Below are 22716 nucleotides of genomic sequence, written 5' to 3' on the forward strand. Positions count from 1 at the left end.
TTTTAACATTTATTTATTTTTTGAGAGACAGAGACAGAGTGTGAGCAGGGAGAGAGGCAGAGAGAGAAGGAGATACAGAATCCGAAGCAGGCTCCAGGCTCTGAGCTGTCAGCACAGAGCCTGATGTGGGGCTGGAACCCACGAACCACGAGATCATGATCTGAATGCAAGTTGGATGCCTAATCTACTGAGCCATCCAGGTGGCGCTCTTTTTGGTTATTTTATCCAAAATGATAAAAGAATTACCAAATTACTTCTCTTTGCCTTTCTGTACATTGAATGGAGAAAATTTTTTCTTACTTCATTTTCCAAATAGTGGGAAAGAGAATGGTGGACAAATTTACCTGATAATCTATTGAGGTAAAATTCCAGAATCATAATAACTTAGAAAAAAGGGCTCATAAAAATACTCATTTAATAGTTGAAGAAATTGGAATGTCTGGGTGGCTCATTCAGTTGAGCGTCCAACCCTTGGTTTGGCTCAGGTCATGATCTCACAGTTCGTGGGATGGAGCCCCATGTTGGACACTGTGCTGACAGTACAGAACCTGCTTGGGATCCTCTGTGTCCCTTTCTCTCCGCCCCTCCCCCACCTGCACCCTATCTCTCCCACTGTCAAAAATAAATAAACAAACTTAAAAAAAATAGTTGAAGGGGCGCCTGGGTGGCTTAGTTGGTTGAGCATCTGACTTCGGCTCAGGCCATGATCTCACGGTGCGTGGGTTCAAGCCCCGTGTCAGGCTGTTTGATGGCAGCTCAGAGCCTGGAGCCTGCTTCAGATTCTGTGTCTCCCTCTCTTTTTGACCCCCGCTCACTCATGCTATGTCTCTCTTTGCCTCTTAAAAATGAATAAACATTTAAAAAAAGTAAAAAAAAAATAGTTGAAGAAATAGAGGCTCTGAGAGGATGATGTGCCTGAAGACATAAAGGCATGTAGAAGTGCAACCAGGAAAAGAGTCTAGATTTAGTCTCCCAGTTCTGTGCACTTAGTAGTGAGAGAGCATTCCTTCCTTCATTTATTTATTCTTCCATTCAGACTTTATTGGGCATTCACATGAGCCAGAGGCAAACTTAGGGCAAGTAGGATATGGTTCTACCCCAAAGTAACCCACAGATTGATCAGAGTTGTTTTTAGTTTTCAGAGAATGGATAGTGAGGGGAGAGAGATGGGAACTGGTGTAAATGCTAAGTGCAGATGGGAACAGGACAAGAGAAGAACATCTATATTAGCCTGGGATTCAGGAAAGATCAGAGCTTAGCTTGAAGGGTGAGTAGGGCATGAAGGGTTATATGAAATATGCAAAGGGAAGGAAATTGAAATTGATTTGAAAACTAACAAGAGGAGCTGGGAAAGGATTTTAGACCTGCCTTTGCCTGGGTACACACCCTCATCCATCTGCCTGGATTATCCCTAACTGCATTTCTTGTTCTAGACTCTCTCCTCTAATATGTTTTAAAATATTGCTGCATTTTAAATATTATCCTTACTAGAATCTGTGAGTAGATGCCTGTTTTTCCCTCCTGATTGTGAGAGCTCCAGGGTTAGGAACAGCCCAGATCTGGCATCCTGGTGTCTCAGAGGGGGTGCCTGCCTTAGTGCTTTGATCCTAAGAGATTCTCAGGGAAAGTTTATTGAACTTAACCTAACATCCTCACCTGCTTCTTTGGACTTATGTGGTTACATTACTAAAAGTGAAATCATCATCTCCCTAAAATTCAAGTTATTAGAATACTTTAATACTATTAACCTGGATATTAAGTTATTAGAATACATTGATGTTATTATCCTGGAATAGTGTTAGATCCTTCCAGAATTTTTCTCTGAATGATGCCATTTGTCGTTGTTAGAGGTGCTGTTTTTATTGGTCAACCAGGCAACTACCATGATTCAAAGAGTGCTGGCAAACAGGGTAGTTTCTTTCTTTTTTTAATTAAAAAAAATTTTTTTTTAAATATATATTTTTGAGAGAGAGACAGAGACGGAACATGAGCAGGGGAAGGGCAGAGAGAGAGGAAGACACAGAATCAGAAGCAGACTCCAGGCTCCGAGCTGTCAGCACAAAGCCTGATGTGAGGCTGAAACCCATGAACCACAAGATCATGACCTAAACCGAACATGGATGCTTAACCAATTGAACCACCCAGGCTCCCCAGAGTGGTTTATTTCTAATACTAGCCTTCTCTAATTTATTTATTTATAGAAGTTTACTTGGTTAAATGGGTGAGGTTAGAGTAAATGGAGAACAAAATGGATTTGAATTTAAAAAAAAAAAATCACAAATTTCTCAATTCAGGAACTTACATTCTTATTTTTCCAAATTTCTCCATGATCAAATAAATAGCTTTGATTATTTTTTCAAAATAAAAACTCCTGACAGCAAAAGCCACTTTGATTATTCAACCCCATAAAATTTTCATAATTTTTAATTCCATTCTGGGGAAGAAAAGGATCTGAAATTATTGCCCTAGACTCCTTAACTAAGAATTGCAGATCATTTTCTTTTCAGGATATCACATTGGTTTTGAGTATGGATTAGTATAGCATCATATACTAGCATTATATAGAACTCAAAACTGTTTTTTTCTTTTTCTAAAGCAGAGAACAAATCTCACTGGAAAAACTCATGCTTTTCTTACACACAAATGCATTAAGGCCCTCAACCACCGACCCTGAATCATTTGAGAAATATTGATGAAAAAGATGTTGCAATTAGCTTCAGGGTAGCCAGCATTTTAGATACTCCGGTTTTAACGCAGCAACAATATTTGCTGCTGAGAAAAACATCTAGAAACTTCTAACAATGAATTATTAAGCTATCGGGAAGTCTCTCAGATGAAAACTTGGATAATTATATGTAGTAGCATTGTTGCCTGCCAGCTTGTGGCAGTTGTCTTTAGTTTTATTTTTTACTTCATATTAATAAGGGAATTTCCATTAGATTGACAAGTCCTAAAGTGCATTTAAGAAGGCCATATGTACTCAGGCTGTGAGGAAAGGGAATTAAAAAAAAAAAAACAAAACACTGGTGAATGAGAAGGAATTTATTTCATGCTCAGTGGAGTTTGGCTTTATATTAGCTACTGGCTAAATACACACATAGAGAAATGATTCCATTGTGTGTCCCATTGAATGAGAGAAAAATACAGATTAGTATTACAGGAACACTAACTAAAGTAAATAATGTCTCTCAACAAAAATGTATAGTCTAATTTATTAAGTCCATGGCTAGGGAATGGGAAAACTGTGTAACATACGTATCCTACTGTAGTAGCCTTCATTCTGCCTTTGATTTTTATGCATAAAATCAAACGTTTGCTCTTGCTAAATTCTTGATCCCGAGGCCCTTTCTCACCCTTTGATTTCCTATCCCTCCTCCAACTTGAAGCTTGGGTAGTTTCCCTTTACTGAGGTATTTCAGTCGTCTTTGAAATGATTCAGCAACCTGAGGTGTTTTTAAAAAAAAAAAAATTATTATTATTTTTTTAAAGTAGGCTCTGCACCCAGCATAGAACCCAACACGGGGTCTGAACCCACAACCCTGAGATCAAGACCTGAGCCAAGATCAAGAGTCAGGATGCCTAACCAACTGAGCTGCCCAGGTGCCCCTTGAAAAAATTATTTTTAACACATGCTTTTTCTAGTGTGTATTCCTTTTTTTCTTCTTCTAGCAGATGCGGTCATATGCAATAGGGAACAGTAATTATTTTATAACTGTGAAGTGAAAGTAAATGTATTCATGCAAGGAATAATGTTTAGTGAATCGTTTTTGTTTTTTTTTTCTTCAAACATTAGTTTATCTGAGAAGAAAGATTAGTTTTAGTGAAAGACAGCCAGGATGTTTTTATGGCACTAAAACGATTTAAAGGTTTTTCTACTCAAACGTACTAATGAAGGAATTTATTTTTCTTGTATTAAAAGTGTATGTATGATACCAGCAAGGTAAGGACATACAGAAATTCTTTAAACCTATCTAGTACAGGGGCACCTGGGTGGCTCAGTCAGTTAAGCGTCCAACTCGACTTCAGCTGAGGTCATGATTTCACCATTTCATGAGTTCAAGCCCCACATTAGGCTCTGTGCTGAAAGCTTAGAGCCTCCTTGAGATTCTCTCTCTCTCTCTCTCTCTCTCTCTCTCTCTGCCCCTCCCCTGCTCAAGCTGTCTCTTTCTGTCTCACAAATAAATAAATAAACATGAAAAAAATTTAAAGCCTATCTAGTACAAAGAACTACCTGATGCTGATTACTATAATTGAGATATTATTCAACCAAATTCTGTTCAGTTTACCTTCACGAGGTTTGTGCTTCTTTGCATCAGTGAGTTGGAGCAGGGACTTCTGAGTACAGAGAGCATGTGCCCTCACCACTCCTAGCTGCCCCCTGTAACTCAAGGCCACCGAGGTTCTCCAGAGTGGGAGGGGCCCCTGGGCAGGAAGCGGGGAGTTCTCTTGATGTGGAGCACTTGGGGGGGGTGGTGAAGAAGTGGGAGCATTTGCTAAGTCAACATGTGAAGTATTTGTCGATAGAGAAACGCATCGCTAAATCAGTTCCCATGACCTTGGTTTCTTTTTCTTGCTTGGCTAATCTGTGCCAAGGGAATGGATAGAGTTGATTGTACTGTAGATCTAAATGCATACATGTGGTATAGAGCCAGAAAAATATCGTTTTAGCTCTAGGGATAAAACACCAGTGTTTAAAATCATATTGCATTTTATTCTTTTTCTTATCTTTGTTTGTTTAGAGAGCGCAAAAGCAGGGGAGAGGGTCAGAGAGAGAGAGGGGGAGAGAGGATCTGAAGCGGGCTCCGTGCTCAGCATGGAGCCCGACTTGGGGCTCAATCCCATGACTGTGAGATCATGACCTGAACCGCAATCAAGAGTCAGACACTTAACTGACTAAGCCACCCAGGGACCCCAAACCATATTGTATTTTAAATTTTTTTTTAACGTTTTTTATTTATTTTTGAGACAGAGAGAGACAGAGCATGAATGGGGGAGGGGCAGAGAGAGAAGGAGACACAGAATCGGAAGCAGGCTCCAGGCTCTGAGCCATCAGCCCAGAGCCCGACGCGGGGCTCGAACTCACGGACTGCGAGATCGTGACCTGAGCCGAAGTCGGATGCTTAACCGACTGAGCCACCCAGGCGCCCCAGCCATATTGTATTTTAAATGCCTCCTAAGATACATTCAAATCAGATTACTAGAATGGTAATTCTAATGGTAATCTCCTAAAGGATGGAGAAAATGAGTATTTACCTCAGCACCAAACAGAATAAATATCAGCTCCTCCTACCATGTAAATACCACACGCAAGAATCTGGTTTAGGAACCAGATCAGTACATAAAATGTAAGTGTCTAACTACTGGTGGATAAAAATAATACTTTAGGGAACTGCATAATTACACATAACAATTCATCAGTTTCTTCACAAAGCCTTTTTAATTAAAAAAGAATCCCCTTTAAAGGAATATGATAAAAATAACCAACTTTAAGTTCACAGTGAAAAAATATATAACATATTAAATATTGTATAGGATATAAGTGTGCATTGTGTTTCACAATTAGGAGTAATGATCCGAAACATAAACATTCAATAACTATTTTCTATTGAGAGGCTAAGGGCCTCTTGACTTGAACAAGGCCATTCTCCTGGGATAGAACACTATTGATAGGTAGTTCTGTTTTATGTGGCATCTTTTTTTTTTTAAATTTATCTTTAAGTTTATTTATTTATTTTTGAGAGTGAGAGAGAGAGAGAGCAAGCAGGGGAGGGCAGAGAGAGAGGGAGGCATAGAATTCAAAGCAGACTCCCGGCTCTGAGCTGTTAGCATAAAGCCCGACGCTGGGCTTGAACTCATGAACTGCGAGATCACGACCTGAGCCGAAGCCAGATGCTCAACTGTCTGAGCTACCCAGATGCCCCTGTGGCATCTATTTTTTAAATAGATGCATAGTAATTTTTTTTAATGCAGTAACTCTTACCAAAAACACCATTTGAATTTTGTAATTTCAGTGATTACAATATCTATATTAGAAAAGCTCATTGAAAACATTAGGCACTACCTAAACAATAACAATTGAACACATGAACTCCTTCTATATTACTAAGATTATATTGTGCTTTTTCAGATTTTACTGGAAAAGAAACATTGCAGAGAAAACATTGACTCTTTGTTCTTTATAAAGAAAAGATTATCTCCTGTGATCTGAGATCAACCTCGAGTAAATTAGAGAAACCCCCCTTAGCTAACATCCCCCTGCCCCCTCACTGAAGTTTTGTGTCTCAGTACACAAAGTCATTTAGGTAGAATGCCTCTTCAGTGTCCTGTACACCATTGTTTCTTGATCTTTATGGAATCTTCACTGCTCTTATCTTCTTTTAACAAGATACAGCCAAGTTTCCAAAGACCCTAAAGCAATTCTGCCTCCCACAGTCATCCAAAAATTGTTTTCTGAATAGTTTGGACCAGTTGCTTAAAGATAAAAATCACTCAAGACAAAAAGGAGTGTACAAAGGCAAAGATCATTACTGAACTGAAGAGAATTTTGAAACCTGGATCATAGTGTTGTAAACTCTTATTCACCAACAAAAATAGGCAGTAAAGAAAAAGGAGAAGACAGGGAAAATCCTAGATGATTACGGGAAAGACCAGGTAAGTTCTGGCAGAGGCAGCGGGAACAAGGCGGACAGAGAATGGGTGCCCTTCTTTTAAGTGAAAGGTGTTTGAATTTCATTGGCAGATACATGCATTGGATCATTTGAAACTTGTCTTGACACCTATTTTCCCAACATTTTATTGTGAAGATTTTCAATCAGAGAAGTGGAAAGAATTGTACGATGAACACCTCTCCTCCCACCCAGATCCTACAATGAACATTTTACTCTTTCTCTACCACCTGTATTCCATCTCTTGTCCATCAACCCAGCTCATTTTTGGTGCATTTCAAAGTGAGTTTAGATATCAGTATGCTTTGGTCCTAAACTTTTTTTTAATAAACTTTACTTATTTATTTTGAAAGAGACAGAGACGGCATGAGTGGGGGAGGAGCAGAGAGAGAGAGAGAGAGAGAGAGAGAGAGAGAATCCCAAGCAGGCTCCACGTGATCAGTGCACAGAGCCCAACTTGGGGGCTCGAACTCACAAAACCGTGAGATCATGATCTGAGTCAAAACCAAAAGTTGGACGCTCAACTGACTGAGTCACCCAGGCACCCCTGCTCTTAAACTTTTAAGCACGTACGTCAATATTTGTTTGATTCTTTTTTGTTTTTCAGGTAAGGTGTACATACAGTGAAATACTCAAACCTACCCACACTGTAGACTTGTGCCTTCTGTGATTTTTCATGACAGCACGTCTGTGTAATCCAAATCTTTATCGAGATGTAGAATGTAACATTACCCCCCGAAGCTCCCTCGTGTCACCCCCCCCATCAATTCCCACCCCCTGCAACTGCCTGTTCCGATTGTTTCCTCATAGATGAATTTTGCCTGTCCTAGAATTTCATATAATTGAATCCGCCGTATGTGCTGCTTGGTGTAAGGCTTCCTTCCCTCAGCGCACAGACTTCAAAATCTCTTTTTGAGTCACCTGCAGAGTGAGGTGAAGTAATCCCATTCTTTCGATTTCAAGTGGCTGAGCTGACTTGGTGAATCCTGACTTTCAGGGCTGTTTCCCGCCATTCTCAATCTTGCCAGCAACGCGCACATCAGCACCAATGCCACCTGTGGGGAGCAGGGGCCCGAGATGTCCTGCAAGCTTGTGGAGCACGTGCCCGGTCGACCCGTGCGCAATGCACAGTGCCGGATCTGCGACGCGGACAGCGCCAACCCCAAAGGCAAGTGTCGCTCCTATTCGGAAGTGCCCTTGGGGACTGGTACCTCTAGAAATGATGACTGAAGGCTTCTGTTAGGAGTCACGAACGTTGTGTTCACCTTCACTGCCACTCATGTCCACTAGCCTTGCCATTGGGAAGTCAAAAACTTTAAAGAGCTGAGAGGAACGCCTATATTTTTTCTTTTCGCAGAACGCCACCCAATATCCCATGCAATCGATGGGACCAACAACTGGTGGCAAAGCCCCAGTATTCAAAACGGGAGAGAATATCACTGGGTCACAATCACTCTGGACTTAAGACAGGTAGGTCGGGCCAGAAGCACTGAAGGATGTCTATGGATTGCTGAGTTGTGCTCTCCTGATGCCCTTCCAGAAAGTCTGGCTTGTGTCAGCATGTTTACATTCTGGTCAGACTGTTTTCCACCAGGTGAATTCAAGTGATACACAGAAGTAGTCTATTTCTTGTCGCATTTATCATTCCCAGGTATCTGCGAGAATATGGGTGAAATTGTGTCCACGTGGTTTGGTGTTCTTGGAATCTGGGTGAGCGGGGCACACTCACCTGTTTGGGATACCATATCAAGCTGTGTGCTACATGTCGTCAGACACCCTGGGGGTGAGGGGACAAAACGCAGAGTTCCTTTTGAGGTTATTGGCTTACTATTATCACTGTGCAAAGGTATTGCATAAGGGTTGTATGTAGAAAATAAGGCTAGGAAACCAAAGGGATGATGTGACTCCTGTTGGCCATGCTCCGGCCCTGTCATGCCGTCGGTGAGTCCCAGAGTAATGGATTGTCCTTACTTCTGTGAGCAAGCCTTCAGTACGAGTTGGGAAAGACAAGGTATAAATGGCTCCAGCCATGCCCGTATCTTCTTGCTTTGCTTCAAGACCACATAGGAGAACGGAGAAAAATATGATACGGGTCTTGGTTGTCCCGATGTTTCTGGGAAAGGGAAGGAAAAGGAAAGAAATCTGAGAGGAAGGAATGAAAGAGAGATGGCAGGTGTTTTGGGCTATTGTCAAAATCTTGAATTTGAGGTCTCCAGAAAAGCCATTGCATGACATTCTTATTTATTTCCATTTAATTTCTCTTACATTAGAACTCATCAATATCATGTTAACTATAAGCTCAAAGAGACAAATGATTTCAGACAAATCATTGAAATATGCACTGCAGGGTTGAAATAGGAGTTGTGAAAATTTAATGACAAAGAATTATAATTCTTGGAACAGGTATTAGTTTTGGGTTTTTTTTAAATGTTTATTTACTTATTTTGATAGAGAGAGAGTGTACCCATGCGTGAGTAGGGGAGGGGCAGAGAGAGGACAGAGAGAATCCTCAGCAGGCTCCATGCTGTCAGCGCAGAGTCCAGTGTGGGGCTCAATCTCATGACGGTGAGATCATCGCCTGAGCCGAAATCAAGAGTCGACCACTCGAATGTCCAGACCACTCAGGTGCCCCAAATAAGTAATAGTTTTTGAAATGTGTAGGCGTTTAAGTAGAAGGCAAGGTGATAGTGTGTATATTCACATACAAGGAACTTTTGTATTATTTCTAATGTATCTGAGTTCTTCTGGGAACCCTTGGGTACTTCTACTTGGGTTCCTTGTACCATAAGGAATACATTCAAGTGGAATTAGCAGGGCCTATTAGAAAATGTATTATTTCTTTTTTTTTTTTTTCCAACGTTTATTTTTGGGACAGAGAGAGACAGAGCATGAACGGGGGAGGGGCAGAGAGAGAGGGAGACACAGAATCGGAAACAGGCTCCAGGCTCCAAGCCATCAGCCCAGAGCCTGATGCGGGGCTCGAACTCACGGACCGTGAGATCGTGACCTGGCTGAAGTCGGACACTTAACCGACTGCGCCACCCAGGCGCCCCTAAAATGTATTATTTCTAATAATAACAGTAAATAAAGTAGCAAAAGGTGAGGCTCAGGAGATGTTTCCCCATGTTTAGGTTCACAGTATTTCAGTAAAATAACACTTTCAGTTGTTTTCAGCCGTATGTCTTGCGTTATTATGTCATGTCTTAATATTTGTAAACCTCCCTAAAGCAAAAGAGAAAAGAACCCCCATTTTGGCCTGGCCTGTTTTTATTTCAATGGTGAGAAATTGAATCTCTTCCTCTACTGCAGGAGATCTTGGTTTTCCCATCGCCTTTTCAGTTTATTTTCTATCTTCCAGGGGAAAAATACAGCCGTTTTCACCATCAGAAATGTGATAGTATATGGAGTGTAGAGGCAAACTAACAGCTGGACATTTTACTTTTGGATTTCAGATCCAGGTTAGACTGTCATTTATCGTGCAATGTGTCACATTTGATTTCACTCTGAAGGGATTTCTTTTGCTTTAGGTTGAGCTGAGTTGGCTTGAGGAATTCAAGGGGGCTCGTCAGTTTTAGGTCTTTAAAGCATATTTCAAAAATAGGCATGTTTACATAGTTATAGACCTCTAGGTAATTTCTAGTGCTTTTTAGATAAATTTCCAAATTAAGATAACTTAAACTAATTGGTACTCAGAAATGTCTTTACCTTTTTTTTAAATTTATTTTTTATTTAAATTTTTTTAAATCATGTATTTATTTTTGAGAGACAGAGAAAGGCAGAGCATGAGCAGGGGAGGGGTGGAGAGAGAGAGAGAGAGAGAGAGAGAGAGAGAGAGAGAGAATGAATCCAAAGCAGGCTCCAGGCTCTGAGCTGTTTGTTAGCACAGAGTCCAACACGGGGCTCGAGCTCACGAACTGCAAGACCATGACCTGAGCTGAAGTTGGACGCTCAACCGACTGAGCCACCCAGGTGCCCCTCTTTACCTTTTTTAGACAGTGTAAAATTTTTGTCATGCTCTCAGTTTTTTAAAAAGTGCATTATGCAAATCTCCCTCAGATTTATTTATTTATTGAGCCTTTTTATTATGAACATTTTTTAATATGGAGAAAGCATATTACAGTAAGCATGCACATACCCACCCCTGAGCCTCAGAGATTGTTAAACATTCTGCAATCTTGATTTCAGCTTCCCAGTTTCCAGGCGAATGGCAGTCATGATGATATTATACCAATACAGTATTTTCTGTAGCTTCAAAAAGTTAAGAGATTTGTCCTGAAGAGACACCATGCCATTTGCAGCCCTAACAAAATGAAGAGCAATTCCCTAATAACTATTTCACCATCCGTATCGAACTTTCCCCGTTTATCCAACAATGTCTTCTGTAGCTCTTTTTCCTTTTCAAACCAGGATCCATTAAAACCACTTCTCACATTTGATTGTTAGACTTCTTAAATCTCTTCTAATCTGAATTGCTCTCCACTGGTTTTTAATTTTTTTTAATTTTTAATTTTATTTTTTTAATGTTTATTTTATTTTTTTTCAACATTTTTTATTTTATTTTTGGGACAGAGAGAGACAGAGCATGAACGGGGGAGGGGCAGAGAGAGAGGGAGACACAGAATCGGAAACAGGCTCCAGGCTCTGAGCCATCAGCCCAGAGCCTGACGCGGGGCTCGAACTCCCGGACCGTGAGATCGTGACCTGGCTGAAGTCGGACGCTTAACCGACTGCGCCACCCAGGCGCCCCTAATGTTTATTTTTGAAAGACAGACAGCACAAGCTGGAGTCAGGCAGAGAGAGAGAGAGAGAGAGAGAGAGAGAGAGAGTAGAGGATCCAAAGCAGACTTCATGCTGTCAGTGCAGAGCCCCATGCAGGGCTTGAACTCAGGAACAACCAGATGATGACCTCAGTGGAGGGAAGGAGGGAGGGAAGGAGGGAGGGAAGAAGGAAAGAAGGAAGGAAGAAAAAGAAAGCTTAAGATTCACTTTAACAAATGTTAATCCTAACATATATGTGAGTAGTCTACATAACAAACTACTTCCTGCTCACTATCAAGTGACTTCGGAGCTTGGTCTTCAGCACTATACCCCTGAATTGAGTCAGAGATCTTTTGTGACAACTTAAAATTTTAAAGAAGTCATTCTGAGTGAGAGAACTAGCATGGGCATTTGATGGATCTTTTTTTAATTTTAATTTTTTTCAATGTTTATTATTTATTTTTGAGAGAGAGAGACAGAGACAGAGACAGAGCATGGACGGGGAGGGGCAGAGAGAGAGGGAGACACAGAATCCGAAGCAGGCTCCAGGCTCTGAGCTGTCAGCACAGAGCCCGATGCAGGACTCCGAACCCACAACTGCAAGGTCATGACCTGAGCCGAAGTCGGATGCTTAACCAACTGAGCCACCCAGGCACACCATTTGATGTATCTTGAATGTAATGCTTGTCAGCATTTTTTAGGCCCTGCTGATTCCACTTGAATGTATTCCTTATGATAGAAGGAACCCAAGTAGAAGAATCCAAGGATTTCCAGTTTGAGACCCACTACTTTCAAAGTTTAGACACCAGGCAGAATCTTTCATCAATAGGGACATTCGAAAATCCAAACCACGGTGAGATACCACTTTGCACCCACTGACACTGCTGTTACCAAAAATACAACAGAAAATAACGAGGGTTGGGGAGGGTGCAGAGACACTGAAATCGTGGTCCATTGCTGGGGGGATTGTAAAATGGTACAGTGTGGTGGAAAACAGTGTAGTGGTCCCTCAGAAAGTTACACAGAGAATTTGCACATGCTCCAGCAATTCTCTTCTAGATATATCCCCAAAAGAACAGAAAGCAGGAATTCAAGGAGATACTTGCACACCCATGTTCATAGCAGCATTATTCATAATAGCCAGAAGGTGGATGTAACCCCAGTGTCTGTCAATAACTGAATGAGTAAACCAAGTATGGTACGTAAATAGAATGGAATATAATTCTGCCTTCAAAAGAAAGCAAATTCTTTTTTTTTTTTTTTTGGCATTAACTTCAGTATTTATTATTTTTTAGAGACAATTTATTTATTTATTTTTTCAATATATGAAATTTATTGTCAAATTGATTTCCATACAACACCCAGTGCTCATCCCAAAAGGGGCCCTCCTCACTACCCATCACCCACCCTCCCCTGCCTCCCACCCCCCATCAACCCTCAGTTTGTTCTCAGTTTTTAAGAGTCTCTTATGCTTTGGCTCTCTCCCACTCTAACCTCTTTTTTTTTTTTTTTCCTTCCCCTCCCCCATGGGTTTCTGTTAAGTTTCTCAGGAACCAGAGAAGAGTGAAAACATATGGTATCTGTCTTTCTCTGTATGGCTTATTTCACTTAGCATCACACTCTCCAGTTCCATCCACGTTGCTACAAAGGGCCATATTTCATTCTTTCTCATTGCCACGTAGTACTCCATTGTGTATATAAACCACAATTTCTTTATCCATTCATCAGTCGATGGACATTTAGGCTCTTTCCATAATTTGGCTATTGTTGAGAGTGCTGCTATAAACATTGGGGTACAAGTGCCCCTCTGCATCAGTATTCCTGTATCCCTTGGGTAAATTCCTAGCAGTGCTATTGCTGGGTCATAGGGTAGGTCTATTTTTAATTTTTTGAGGAACCTCCACTCTGTTTTCCAGAGTGGCTGCACCAACTTGCATTCCCACCAACAGTGCAAGAGGCTTCCCGTTTCTCCACATCCTCTCCAGCATCTATAGTCTCCTGATTTGTTCATTTTGGCCACTCTGACTGGCGTGAGGTGTTATCTGAATGTGGTTTTGATTTGTATTTCCCTGATGAGGAGCGACGTTGAGCATCTTTTCATGTGCCTGTTGGCCATCCGGATGTCTTCTTTAGAGAAGTGTCTATTCATGTTTCCTGCCCATTTCTTCACTGGACTATTTGTTTTTCGGGTGTGGAGTTTGGTGAGCTAAAAGAAAGCAAATTCCGATACATGCAGCAACATGGATGAACCTTAAAAACATGCTAAGTGAAATAAACCAAACACAGAAGGACAAATACTGCATGATTCTACTTCTTTTTTTTGTCTTTTTGCGAGAAGAGAGAGAGAGAGAGAGAAAGAGTATGAGCGGGGGAGGGGCAGAGAGAGAGGGAGACACAGAATTGGATGCAGGCTCCAGGCTCTGAGCTGTCAGCACAGACCCCGATGCGGGGCTCGAACTCACAAACCGCGAGATCATGACCTGAACTGAAGTCGGACACTCAACCGACTGAGCCACCCAGCCACCCTGCATGACTCTACTTCTATGCAGCACCAGAGTGGTTCTCTCTCTAGAGAGAGAGAAAGTAGAATGATGTCTGCCAGCGCTGAGGGGAGGAGGGACTGAGGAGTCAGTGTTTCATGGGTGCAGACTTTCAGTTTGGGAAGGTGAAAAAGTTCTCGAGGTGGATGGCGGAGATGGCTGCACAACAATGTGAATGTACTTCGTGCCAATGGACCGCACACTTAAAATGGCTACAATGGTCATTTTTTACGTTATGTATATTTTACCACAACTTTTGAAAGTTGGTATACTGTGAAATACATGCTGTTTTGTATCAGCTGGGTCCATCCAATCAGGAAATCAGAAACCACACCAGTTATTTACAGGGATGTATCTAGCACGAAGAACAGGTTAAACAGTGTTGGAGGACTGGGGAAGAGAGTACCAAGGGAACTCGGGGATGCTAATGGCTGAAGGGGAACCAGGGGAGGTGACTGGGTTATTGGCATCTAGAGGCGTGGGGGAGGCTGCCTTCCAGTCTTCTGGCCTCCTACTATTGCCTCCACTCAAAGCCCCCCAAAGCAGAGTATAGAAAGGTGGATGTGCGGTTGCTTTGCAACCAGCACAGAGACTGTCTTCTCAGTAGGTCATCATTTGTGCCATTGCAACCATGTAAACACAGAGACACGGCCTTGAACCCTGGAACAGTAGTTTCACCGTGGTTGGCCAGATCCTGAATATGCTTATAGTAAGTTTTTAGATCAGCTTTGGAATAAAAATGCAAAATTTGGAATTTTCATGGGCAAACCATGGAGTGCCTTTTGATACATTGACAGACTGGGTGTGTCCTTAGATCTTGGCTTAGAGACCATACAGGGTGATACCTTGGTACCGTGACTTTAAGAAGGACAGTGGTGGAGGAAAAGGGAGGCAGTTCCTTTATTTATGTATGTATTTATTGTTACTTCTTGATTGTGTGGTGCCATGGAGATGTGTAAAGTGTAATTGGGCACTATGCTTTTATAATTTACAAAGTAGAAGGTCACAGCATTGAGGATGAAATGTTGTTCCTAGTCAAGCACCTGACAAACTCCACACACTAAATAAATGTGAGCTTCCTTTCCTCCTGCCATATTTGTAGTCCACAAGTGACTTTGAAGTCCCAAAGATCTTTAGATATCACCGAAAAAAGGTTAACCAAGAACTTGATATAATCTGGTTGGAGTTAGCTAGTAGGAGAAGGCTGAAGGATGCAATTATGCAGATGTTGAGAAATACATTCATAAGTCAAAAACGATTTTTTTTCCTAGTTTGAAAAGTACATGGCCTCATGGTAGAAAAATTAGAAGGTTCAGGTAAGTGTAAAGAGGCAGAAAACCTTATAATCCCTTCACTCCAAAGCAACCAAAATAACATCAGCATATTGGTTTTAGGCTTTTGCATGGATTTCTGTGTATTTAATAATGCTGCAATAATGCTATCATGTATAACAGATTTATTATGGGTGTTACATCATCAAATCCTCATACTCACACTATGAGTTTGGTCTTATTATGATCTCCTTTTGACAAATGACAAAACTGAGACTTAGGGAGTTCAGGTAACTTGCTCAAGAGTAGAACTCACTGGGGTTCAGGAGCCTGGGCTGTGTCTTCATCAATGGGCAATACAATCCCTTCAGCTGAAACTTTTGGCATATATGTTTGTGTCCTGATGTTTTATTAACTTTGTAGCATTTCCCAACATAGCTAAAACTCATTATTAATAATTTTTGAAAGTACATTAATATTCTTCTACATGGTTTACCCATCACTTGCATAAGAATCCCCATGCCTGACATTTTAGTTATTTTCTGTTTCTGTTATGGGTAATAACTGGGTTAAAAAAAAAGAGTGTGATCTCATATGTATGCCAATGAAGTAATACAGTGAATACAAATCAGGTTCAAGGTTCATACTGCAAGTTTGTGTTTAGTTTTATTTTGATGATCCCATTAAAAAGGAATATTTATTGGAGCGCCTGGGTGGCGCAGTCTGTTAAGCGTCCGACTTCAGCCAGGTCACGATCTTGCGGTCCGTGAGTTCGAGCCCTGTGTCGGGCTCTGGGCTGATGGCTCAGAGCCTGGAGCCTGTTTCCGATTCTGTGTCTCCCTCTCTCTGCCCCTCCCCTGTTCATGCTCTGTCTCTCTCTGTCCCAAAAATAAATAAACGTTGAAAAAAAAATTTAAAAAGGAATATTTATTGCCTGTATGTGTATAGGAATCTATACATATACCTTGCATATGAACATATATGTATTTTGTATATATATATATGATATGTATGTGTAGGACTTACACAGTTGACCCTTGGACAGTGTGGGGGTTAGGGGTTCTGACCACCTGTGCAGTTGAAAATTCATGTATAAGTCAACTACTGACCTGCTGTTGACTGGAAGCCTTATCGATAACATATAGAATTTAGAATCATATAGAACTTATAAAAATATATAATATAGAATTATATACAGTAGGTATAGAATCTATATATGGCATATTAAATCTATACATGTATATATTGTATACATATAATCTATGTGTTGTGTACTTATATACAATGAATATATATATAGGAATCTATATTTGTGTACATACTAACATAAGTATAGGTTATAGATTATAAAGCATTTTTTTCCTCATCCATATTATTTTATCTGCTCTCCCCAAAAGTCCTGGAATACAGATGGTCTCTTTGGAGGTAAGCACGTTGCAGCACAGAGCGGTTCACTGGCTCACCAGGGTTAAGTGGCTGTATGTGCTGAAGCTGGGATTGGAAATCGGGACTTCTGGTTCCTTCCACACTATGCTACTGTCTCACCTCTTTTGTTCCTGGTCTCCTATCACTGTTTTCCTGTTACGGGGAGACTGGCTGGATCTCATAGAATTTCCTCCTGATGTGGGATAGTTCAGGGTCTTCCTAAACCCTTCCCTTGTTTCTCTTTCTTCATGTTGCCACTCAGGGGGTCCTTTCCCTACGGTCACTGGTAGATTTTGGTGCTAGCGGCCATGTGTTTTTTGGCCAAGAAGCAGGAAAATGAACCAATGTGTTGTACTCTCCCTCGAAAATTTTTAAAACCTGGGAAAAAACTGTCACTGGGAGGTGGTCAGATTTGTGAGTCAAAATTTGTAACGTTCATTTAGAAGATAAAATATGTTTCGTAAAAAAAGGAAATGTTTCCTATAGCACTGAAAATAAAACTGCCTTTTGAAGCAGTGCTTTTTATTTTCTGTGTAGGTTTAATTAGGAAGTGGCACTTTGTTGTGGGAACATAATCACAGAAGGGCCTTTGTTTTATACGAACCTTTAAACAATAGCTGCTTGTTTGCTGGGTTTTATAAAACCTCATTAATTTGGATGTCTGTTGTTTTTTCCCTAAAATTTCTGAAAAATTGACCAGAACTAGATTGAGGTTTATTATTGTGTCATATCCAAGTAGAAGGTGTTTGCTAAGCACACTCACAGGGTAAATAAGAAAAGAACAGGCAGATTTCACAGTCTTCAGAGGGAAAATCTTGAAAGATTTTTAGAACAAGAATTGCATGTAAGTTGGAGTTTCTCATTGCAAGGGAGTCTTGGCTGTTCATTAAAAGAGGTCATGCAAAGACCCTTCCTGGAAACTGTGGTAGGAATTATTGTTAACCGTATACTTGCATTGATTCAAAATGATTCATTCTGTTTCAATTTTCTGTTACTTTATACTCAACCAATTTCACATGTTAAGTTTTTCTTGAATTTGTTTGGCAAAAAGAATAGATTGGAAGAAATCTTAAGCTCTTCATTGTGGTCTGAAGTAAGCCACACAAAATCCTTGTCCTTCAGGCATTTTTATCTTTTTCGTCCTGTTCTCTGTGAAACTGCTACTCTCGTAGATAGGTCTTTCTTTTGTTTTCGTATTTTTATTATCTCATTTTATTGTTTCATACACAACTTCTCCAGTTATCTATTGTGTATCTAGTGTGTAAGAAATCACAGCAAACCTTTATGCCTTCAAACAGCAGCATTCATTATATTTATCCCAGTTTCTATGGGTGAGTATTTCAGGAAGGGCTTGATTGAGTGGGTCTATGGGTAAGGTTGCAGGCATGGGGGTTGGAGGTGGGGCAGCTGGGGAGGAGGTGCTGAGGCAGCTAGGAAGAGGTTGTCTGGGCAGTTGGGAAGAGGGTACTGGGGCAGCTGAGAAGGGGGTGCTGGGGCATCTGGGGGCTTCATGTGGTCTCAAGACCTCTCTGTGTGGTCTCTCCATGTGGGCTGGTGTGGGCATCCTCATAGCATGGCAGCCTTAAGGCAGAATGCCTACATGGCAGTTCAGGGCTCCAGCACAAATGTTCCAGAGAAAGTTCCAGAAGTCGTGTCCCCACGTAGACCTGGCCTCCAGAGTCACGTGGCAGCACCTCCCTGGGCACTATGGGCCACCCAGTCATTGCAGTCATGGGACATTCAAGTAGAGGAGACATGGAACCACCCCCGCCTGTCAGCGGGGGAGGGGGAAACAGTTGGAGGCCTGTTGTAAAACTGTGACTGCCTCATACTTCTGACAACGCCTGTCTCTGAGGGGCTTCTTCTGCCAGCCTCCCACAGCTCGTCTTAGGTGCCATGCCTTTATCTTTTGGTGTCCTAAAGAGCTATAGGATCAAATGGGGACACAAATACTATACCTTGAATTGTTCGGTGTTCCTGGCAGGTGCGCTGAATAAGTGAAATTAACTGAGACGAGGCTTCAAGGACTGTACAGACTTCTGTTTCTTGACAAGATTTATTTTTTTGATGTTTATTTATTTTGCGAGAGGGAGGCCGAGAGAGCAAGCATGAGTTGGGGAGGGGCAGAGGACAAGGGGGAGAGAGAATCTCAAGCAGGTGCCTCACTGTCAGCACAGAGCCGGACACGGGGCTCGATCTTGGGATGTGTGAGATCATGACCTGAGCCAAAAGCAAGAGTGAGACACTTAACCAGCTGAGCCACCCAGGTGCCCCGACAAGATTTATTTTTAAGCTTTATCATTTATGTATTATCAATAGTTTGCTGAACAGTCAAGCATAAGCATATTGCCATTTAGCACATTTCATTTAGCATCCCCTGCCCCTTATTTTGTTTTGAAAGTCAGACGATTGGCCTTACTAATACAGTATGTTTTACACAACAGGGCTTCTTAGATTGGGCCTTGGTGAGGATTCTGGGAAATCAGTGCAGGTTTTGAGACCCTGTCTCAATATACTTTTCTTGTCCCCAGTTATTTTGACTTCAAAATACAGTTTTTTTGTATATGTATGGAAAGAGAGAGGTCTGTTCTGAAATCATTATTTCTTCCTGTTATAAATATAAGTTTTAATTTCTGAAGAAATACTTCTTTGAAAAATATGGTGCCGTTGGAATCCATTCTAGCGTTTGCTGGGTTTTTATTTCTTTCTTTTTACTTAGTGATCTACTCAAACTGCAGCGTCTTTATCCTTAAAAATAAAGCTGGGACAACTAGAAAAAAACAAAGGAGCTCATGAATACCTCAGCTGTACCTCAAAATAGCTCTTGTGTTTTCAATGTCTTCAATTGACCTTTTCTCTGTGCAGAAACATCCTTTATTTTGATATAGAAGTGGAAATTTTTTAAATATAAAAAAATACAAGGCAAAAAGTTTCTAAAAAATCACTTGTGATATTAATTACCAGGAGTTACCTTTTTTTTTAGATTTTTTTTTTTTTAATGTTTATTTGTTTCTGAGAGAGAGACAGAGTGTGATCAGGTGAGGGGTAGAGAGAGGGAGAGACACAGAATCCGAAGCAGGCTCCAGGCTCTGAGCTGTCAGCACAGAGCCTGACGCGGGGCCTGAACTCACAAATCGTAAGATCATGACCTGAGCCTAAGTTGGACACTTGACCGACTGAACCACCCAGGTGCCTTAGGAATTACTTTTTGATCTATTCCATCCTAGATGAGAACACGGTATATATTTAATAATTCATGATCTCTGCCTATTGGGTGCTAGGGCCTCAGGATTCCTTGATGAACAAGACAGTGATGGCATTTGGGGAAAACCCTTAGCGCAGAGAAGGTACGCAACAAACAGTAGCTTCCTTATATATTGGTTGTTATCACTGCTGCTTTGATTGTTACTTAAGGCTGAGTCTGGCCTTCAGGACCTCTGGTCGTGGGGGAAATGGGCAAGTAAGCAGACCTCTTTGGTCCTGTGGAATAGGGGTTGAGGGTGCTTGGAGAACATAAGGAAGGGAAGGTTAGGGAATCAGGGAGACAACCCAAATGAAGGGAGTGAAGAAGGGAGCAGGGAATGAGGAAGGGTACACAGGAGAGCAGCTAGGGAAAGGCATGTTTATGGAGCTAAAATAGTACATTCAGTCCTGTAATAAATGTCTTCTTTCATTTTTCCTGTTGATTGAGATACAGTTTACACACTGAAATGCACCCATCGTAAGGGTATAGTTGGATGGGTTTTGACACCTACAGATACATGTGTAAGCCACAGCCTTATCGAAATACAGACCATTTCCACGGCCCCACCACCTCCCCCTGTGCCTTCCCAGTCTGCGCTCTACCAGCCCCTCCCCCTCCCACCACCAACTCCTCTGGAAGTTTCTCACTTTATTTATTTATTTAAAAAAATTTTTTTTAACGTTTATTTATTTTTGAGACAGAGAGAGACAGAGCATGAATGGGGGAGGGGCAGAGAGAGAGGGAGACACAGAATCGGAAGCAGGCTCCAGGCTCTGAGCCATCAGCCCAGAGCCTGACGCGGGGCTCCAACTCACGGACCGCGAGATCGTGACCTGAGCTGAAGTCAGACGCTTAACCGACTGAGCCACCCAGGAGCCCCAAGTTTCTCACTTTAGATTAGCGTTTCCGGTTATATAATACACGAATGGAATTAAACCGTGTGTCATTTTGTCTGGCTTCTTTTAGCGTGCTGTGAGACGCAGCCACAGGTGCTGGTATTGGTGGCTTGTTCTTTAATTTCTGGGTAGTATTTTACTTCGTGAATATGCCAACATTTGTTTTATCCATCCTCTTGTTGTGTTGTTTGGGTTATTCCAGTTTTTTTTGTCAACGCCTGTTTTATTTTATTTATTTTTTATTGAGATGTAATTGACAACACTGTAAAAGTCTGAGATGCACAACTTGGTTTGATGTATTTCTTATCGCAGTATGATTACTACAGCAGCGTTAGCCAACACTTCTATCGTGTCATGTAACTATCATGTCTTTTTTGTGTTGAGAACAATTAAGCTGTAGTCTCTTAGTGACTTTGAAGTTTATTATAAAGTATTGTGGACTATAATCACTGTATTATGCCTTAGATCGAAGAACTTATTTATGTACTAGTTGCTTTAGTTTTTGACTACTGTCAATAAAGCTGCCACGAACATTCTCATACACATCTTTTTCTGGACCTATGTTTTTGTTTGTCTAGGATTGGAACTGCATAGCCAGAGGATATGTCAGTATTTGACTGTAAGACATTGACAAACCACTGTCCAGAAAGTGTCTCCAGGCAATAACCTCATCTCGCCGCAATCACTGTCCTGTGCTTCCTGCTGTCCAATTCTTTAAAAACCTTTTAATGTTTGTTTTTGAGACAGAGAGAGACAGAGCATGAGTGGGGAAGGGTCAGAGAGAGAGGGAGACCCAGAATCCAAAGCAGGCTCCAGACTCTAAGCTGTCAGCACAGAGCCCGATATGGGGCTTGAACTCACAAATCGTGAGATCATGACCTGAGACAAAGTTGGGTGCTTAACTGACTGAGCCACTCAGGCCTCCCTAATTTTTTAGAACCACTCTTTTGTATACTTTATCCAGTTTTCTAGTTGTTTACTTCGGGAGGGCCAGGCAGTACCAACTTCTTCATGGCCATCTTCGCAATTCCTGTAACAAAATTTAATGACAGAATAATAGGTCACCATCTGGGTACATGATAATTTATTCAACCTGTTCCCATTGTTGGACATATAAGGCATTTCCAATTTTATAAAGTCATGCTGCAACAAATGTTTGGATATTTTTATGACTGAAGGTCTGATTATATTTTAGTGTAGATTCCGAGAAATGGGATTATTGGGTCAAAGAGCTTAAACATCTTTCAAATGTGATCTTTTTTCTTTTTTTGAGAGAGAGAGAGGATGCAAGTGAGTGGGGGGCAGAGAGAGAGAGGGAGAGAGAGAGAGAAGCAGGGCTCGTCCAAAGCAGGGCTCGAGCTCACCTGAAGTGAGCCCGAACTCATCAACGTGAGATCATGACCTGAGCTGAAGTCAGATATTAACCAACTGAGCCACCCAGGCGCCCCTCAAATGTGATCTTCACTGCCTTAGTTTTTCAGAAATATTTGTTATTTTATATGCTCTCTGACAGTGAGTGTGTGTGTCTCACAACCCTTCAGCAGCTCAGAGATTAACATTTCCCTTTGATTTTTGTTCTCTGCTAATCGAATAGCAGAGCATCTACTATTTGCTTGCTTATTTGTTATTATTTGTTCATGCATTTATTCAGATGTAACATATACTTATTGATTTATGTCACTGTATTGGACATATATTTGGGGGCACTGGGCTGAATTCAGATGCTTAAACAATGTTTATTTGTCCTTGTCTATTACCTTCACAGGTATAAATTATGTCATGATTATTCATCTCTACAGGAGCCATCAAATTGCTTGTAACATGGTAGTGACACTCAGATATTTGAACATCCATGCAAGAGGCAGGACAGAATTTTCAACTCCTATTGTAACCAAACAGCAAAAAGTTGAATTAACT

At 41.2% G+C, this 22716-nt stretch overlaps 1 protein-coding gene across 2 annotated transcripts in view; it reads left to right on the plus strand.

The window, feature by feature from the left end:
* The window catches only part of LAMA1 (laminin subunit alpha 1), a 166081-nt gene that overhangs the window by 22993 nt on the left and 120372 nt on the right, over nt 1-22716 (plus strand). For both annotated transcript variants that reach the window (XM_053205731.1, XM_053205732.1), the window contains exons 2-3: nt 7663-7833; nt 8023-8135. In XM_053205731.1, the coding sequence (XP_053061706.1) occupies nt 7663-7833; nt 8023-8135 (284 nt within the window). The remainder of the gene's footprint in view (nt 1-7662; nt 7834-8022; nt 8136-22716) is intronic.

This window comes from Acinonyx jubatus, chromosome D3 (genome assembly GCF_027475565.1).
Source record: "Acinonyx jubatus isolate Ajub_Pintada_27869175 chromosome D3, VMU_Ajub_asm_v1.0, whole genome shotgun sequence".
NCBI classification, from domain to species: Eukaryota; Metazoa; Chordata; class Mammalia; order Carnivora; family Felidae; genus Acinonyx; species Acinonyx jubatus.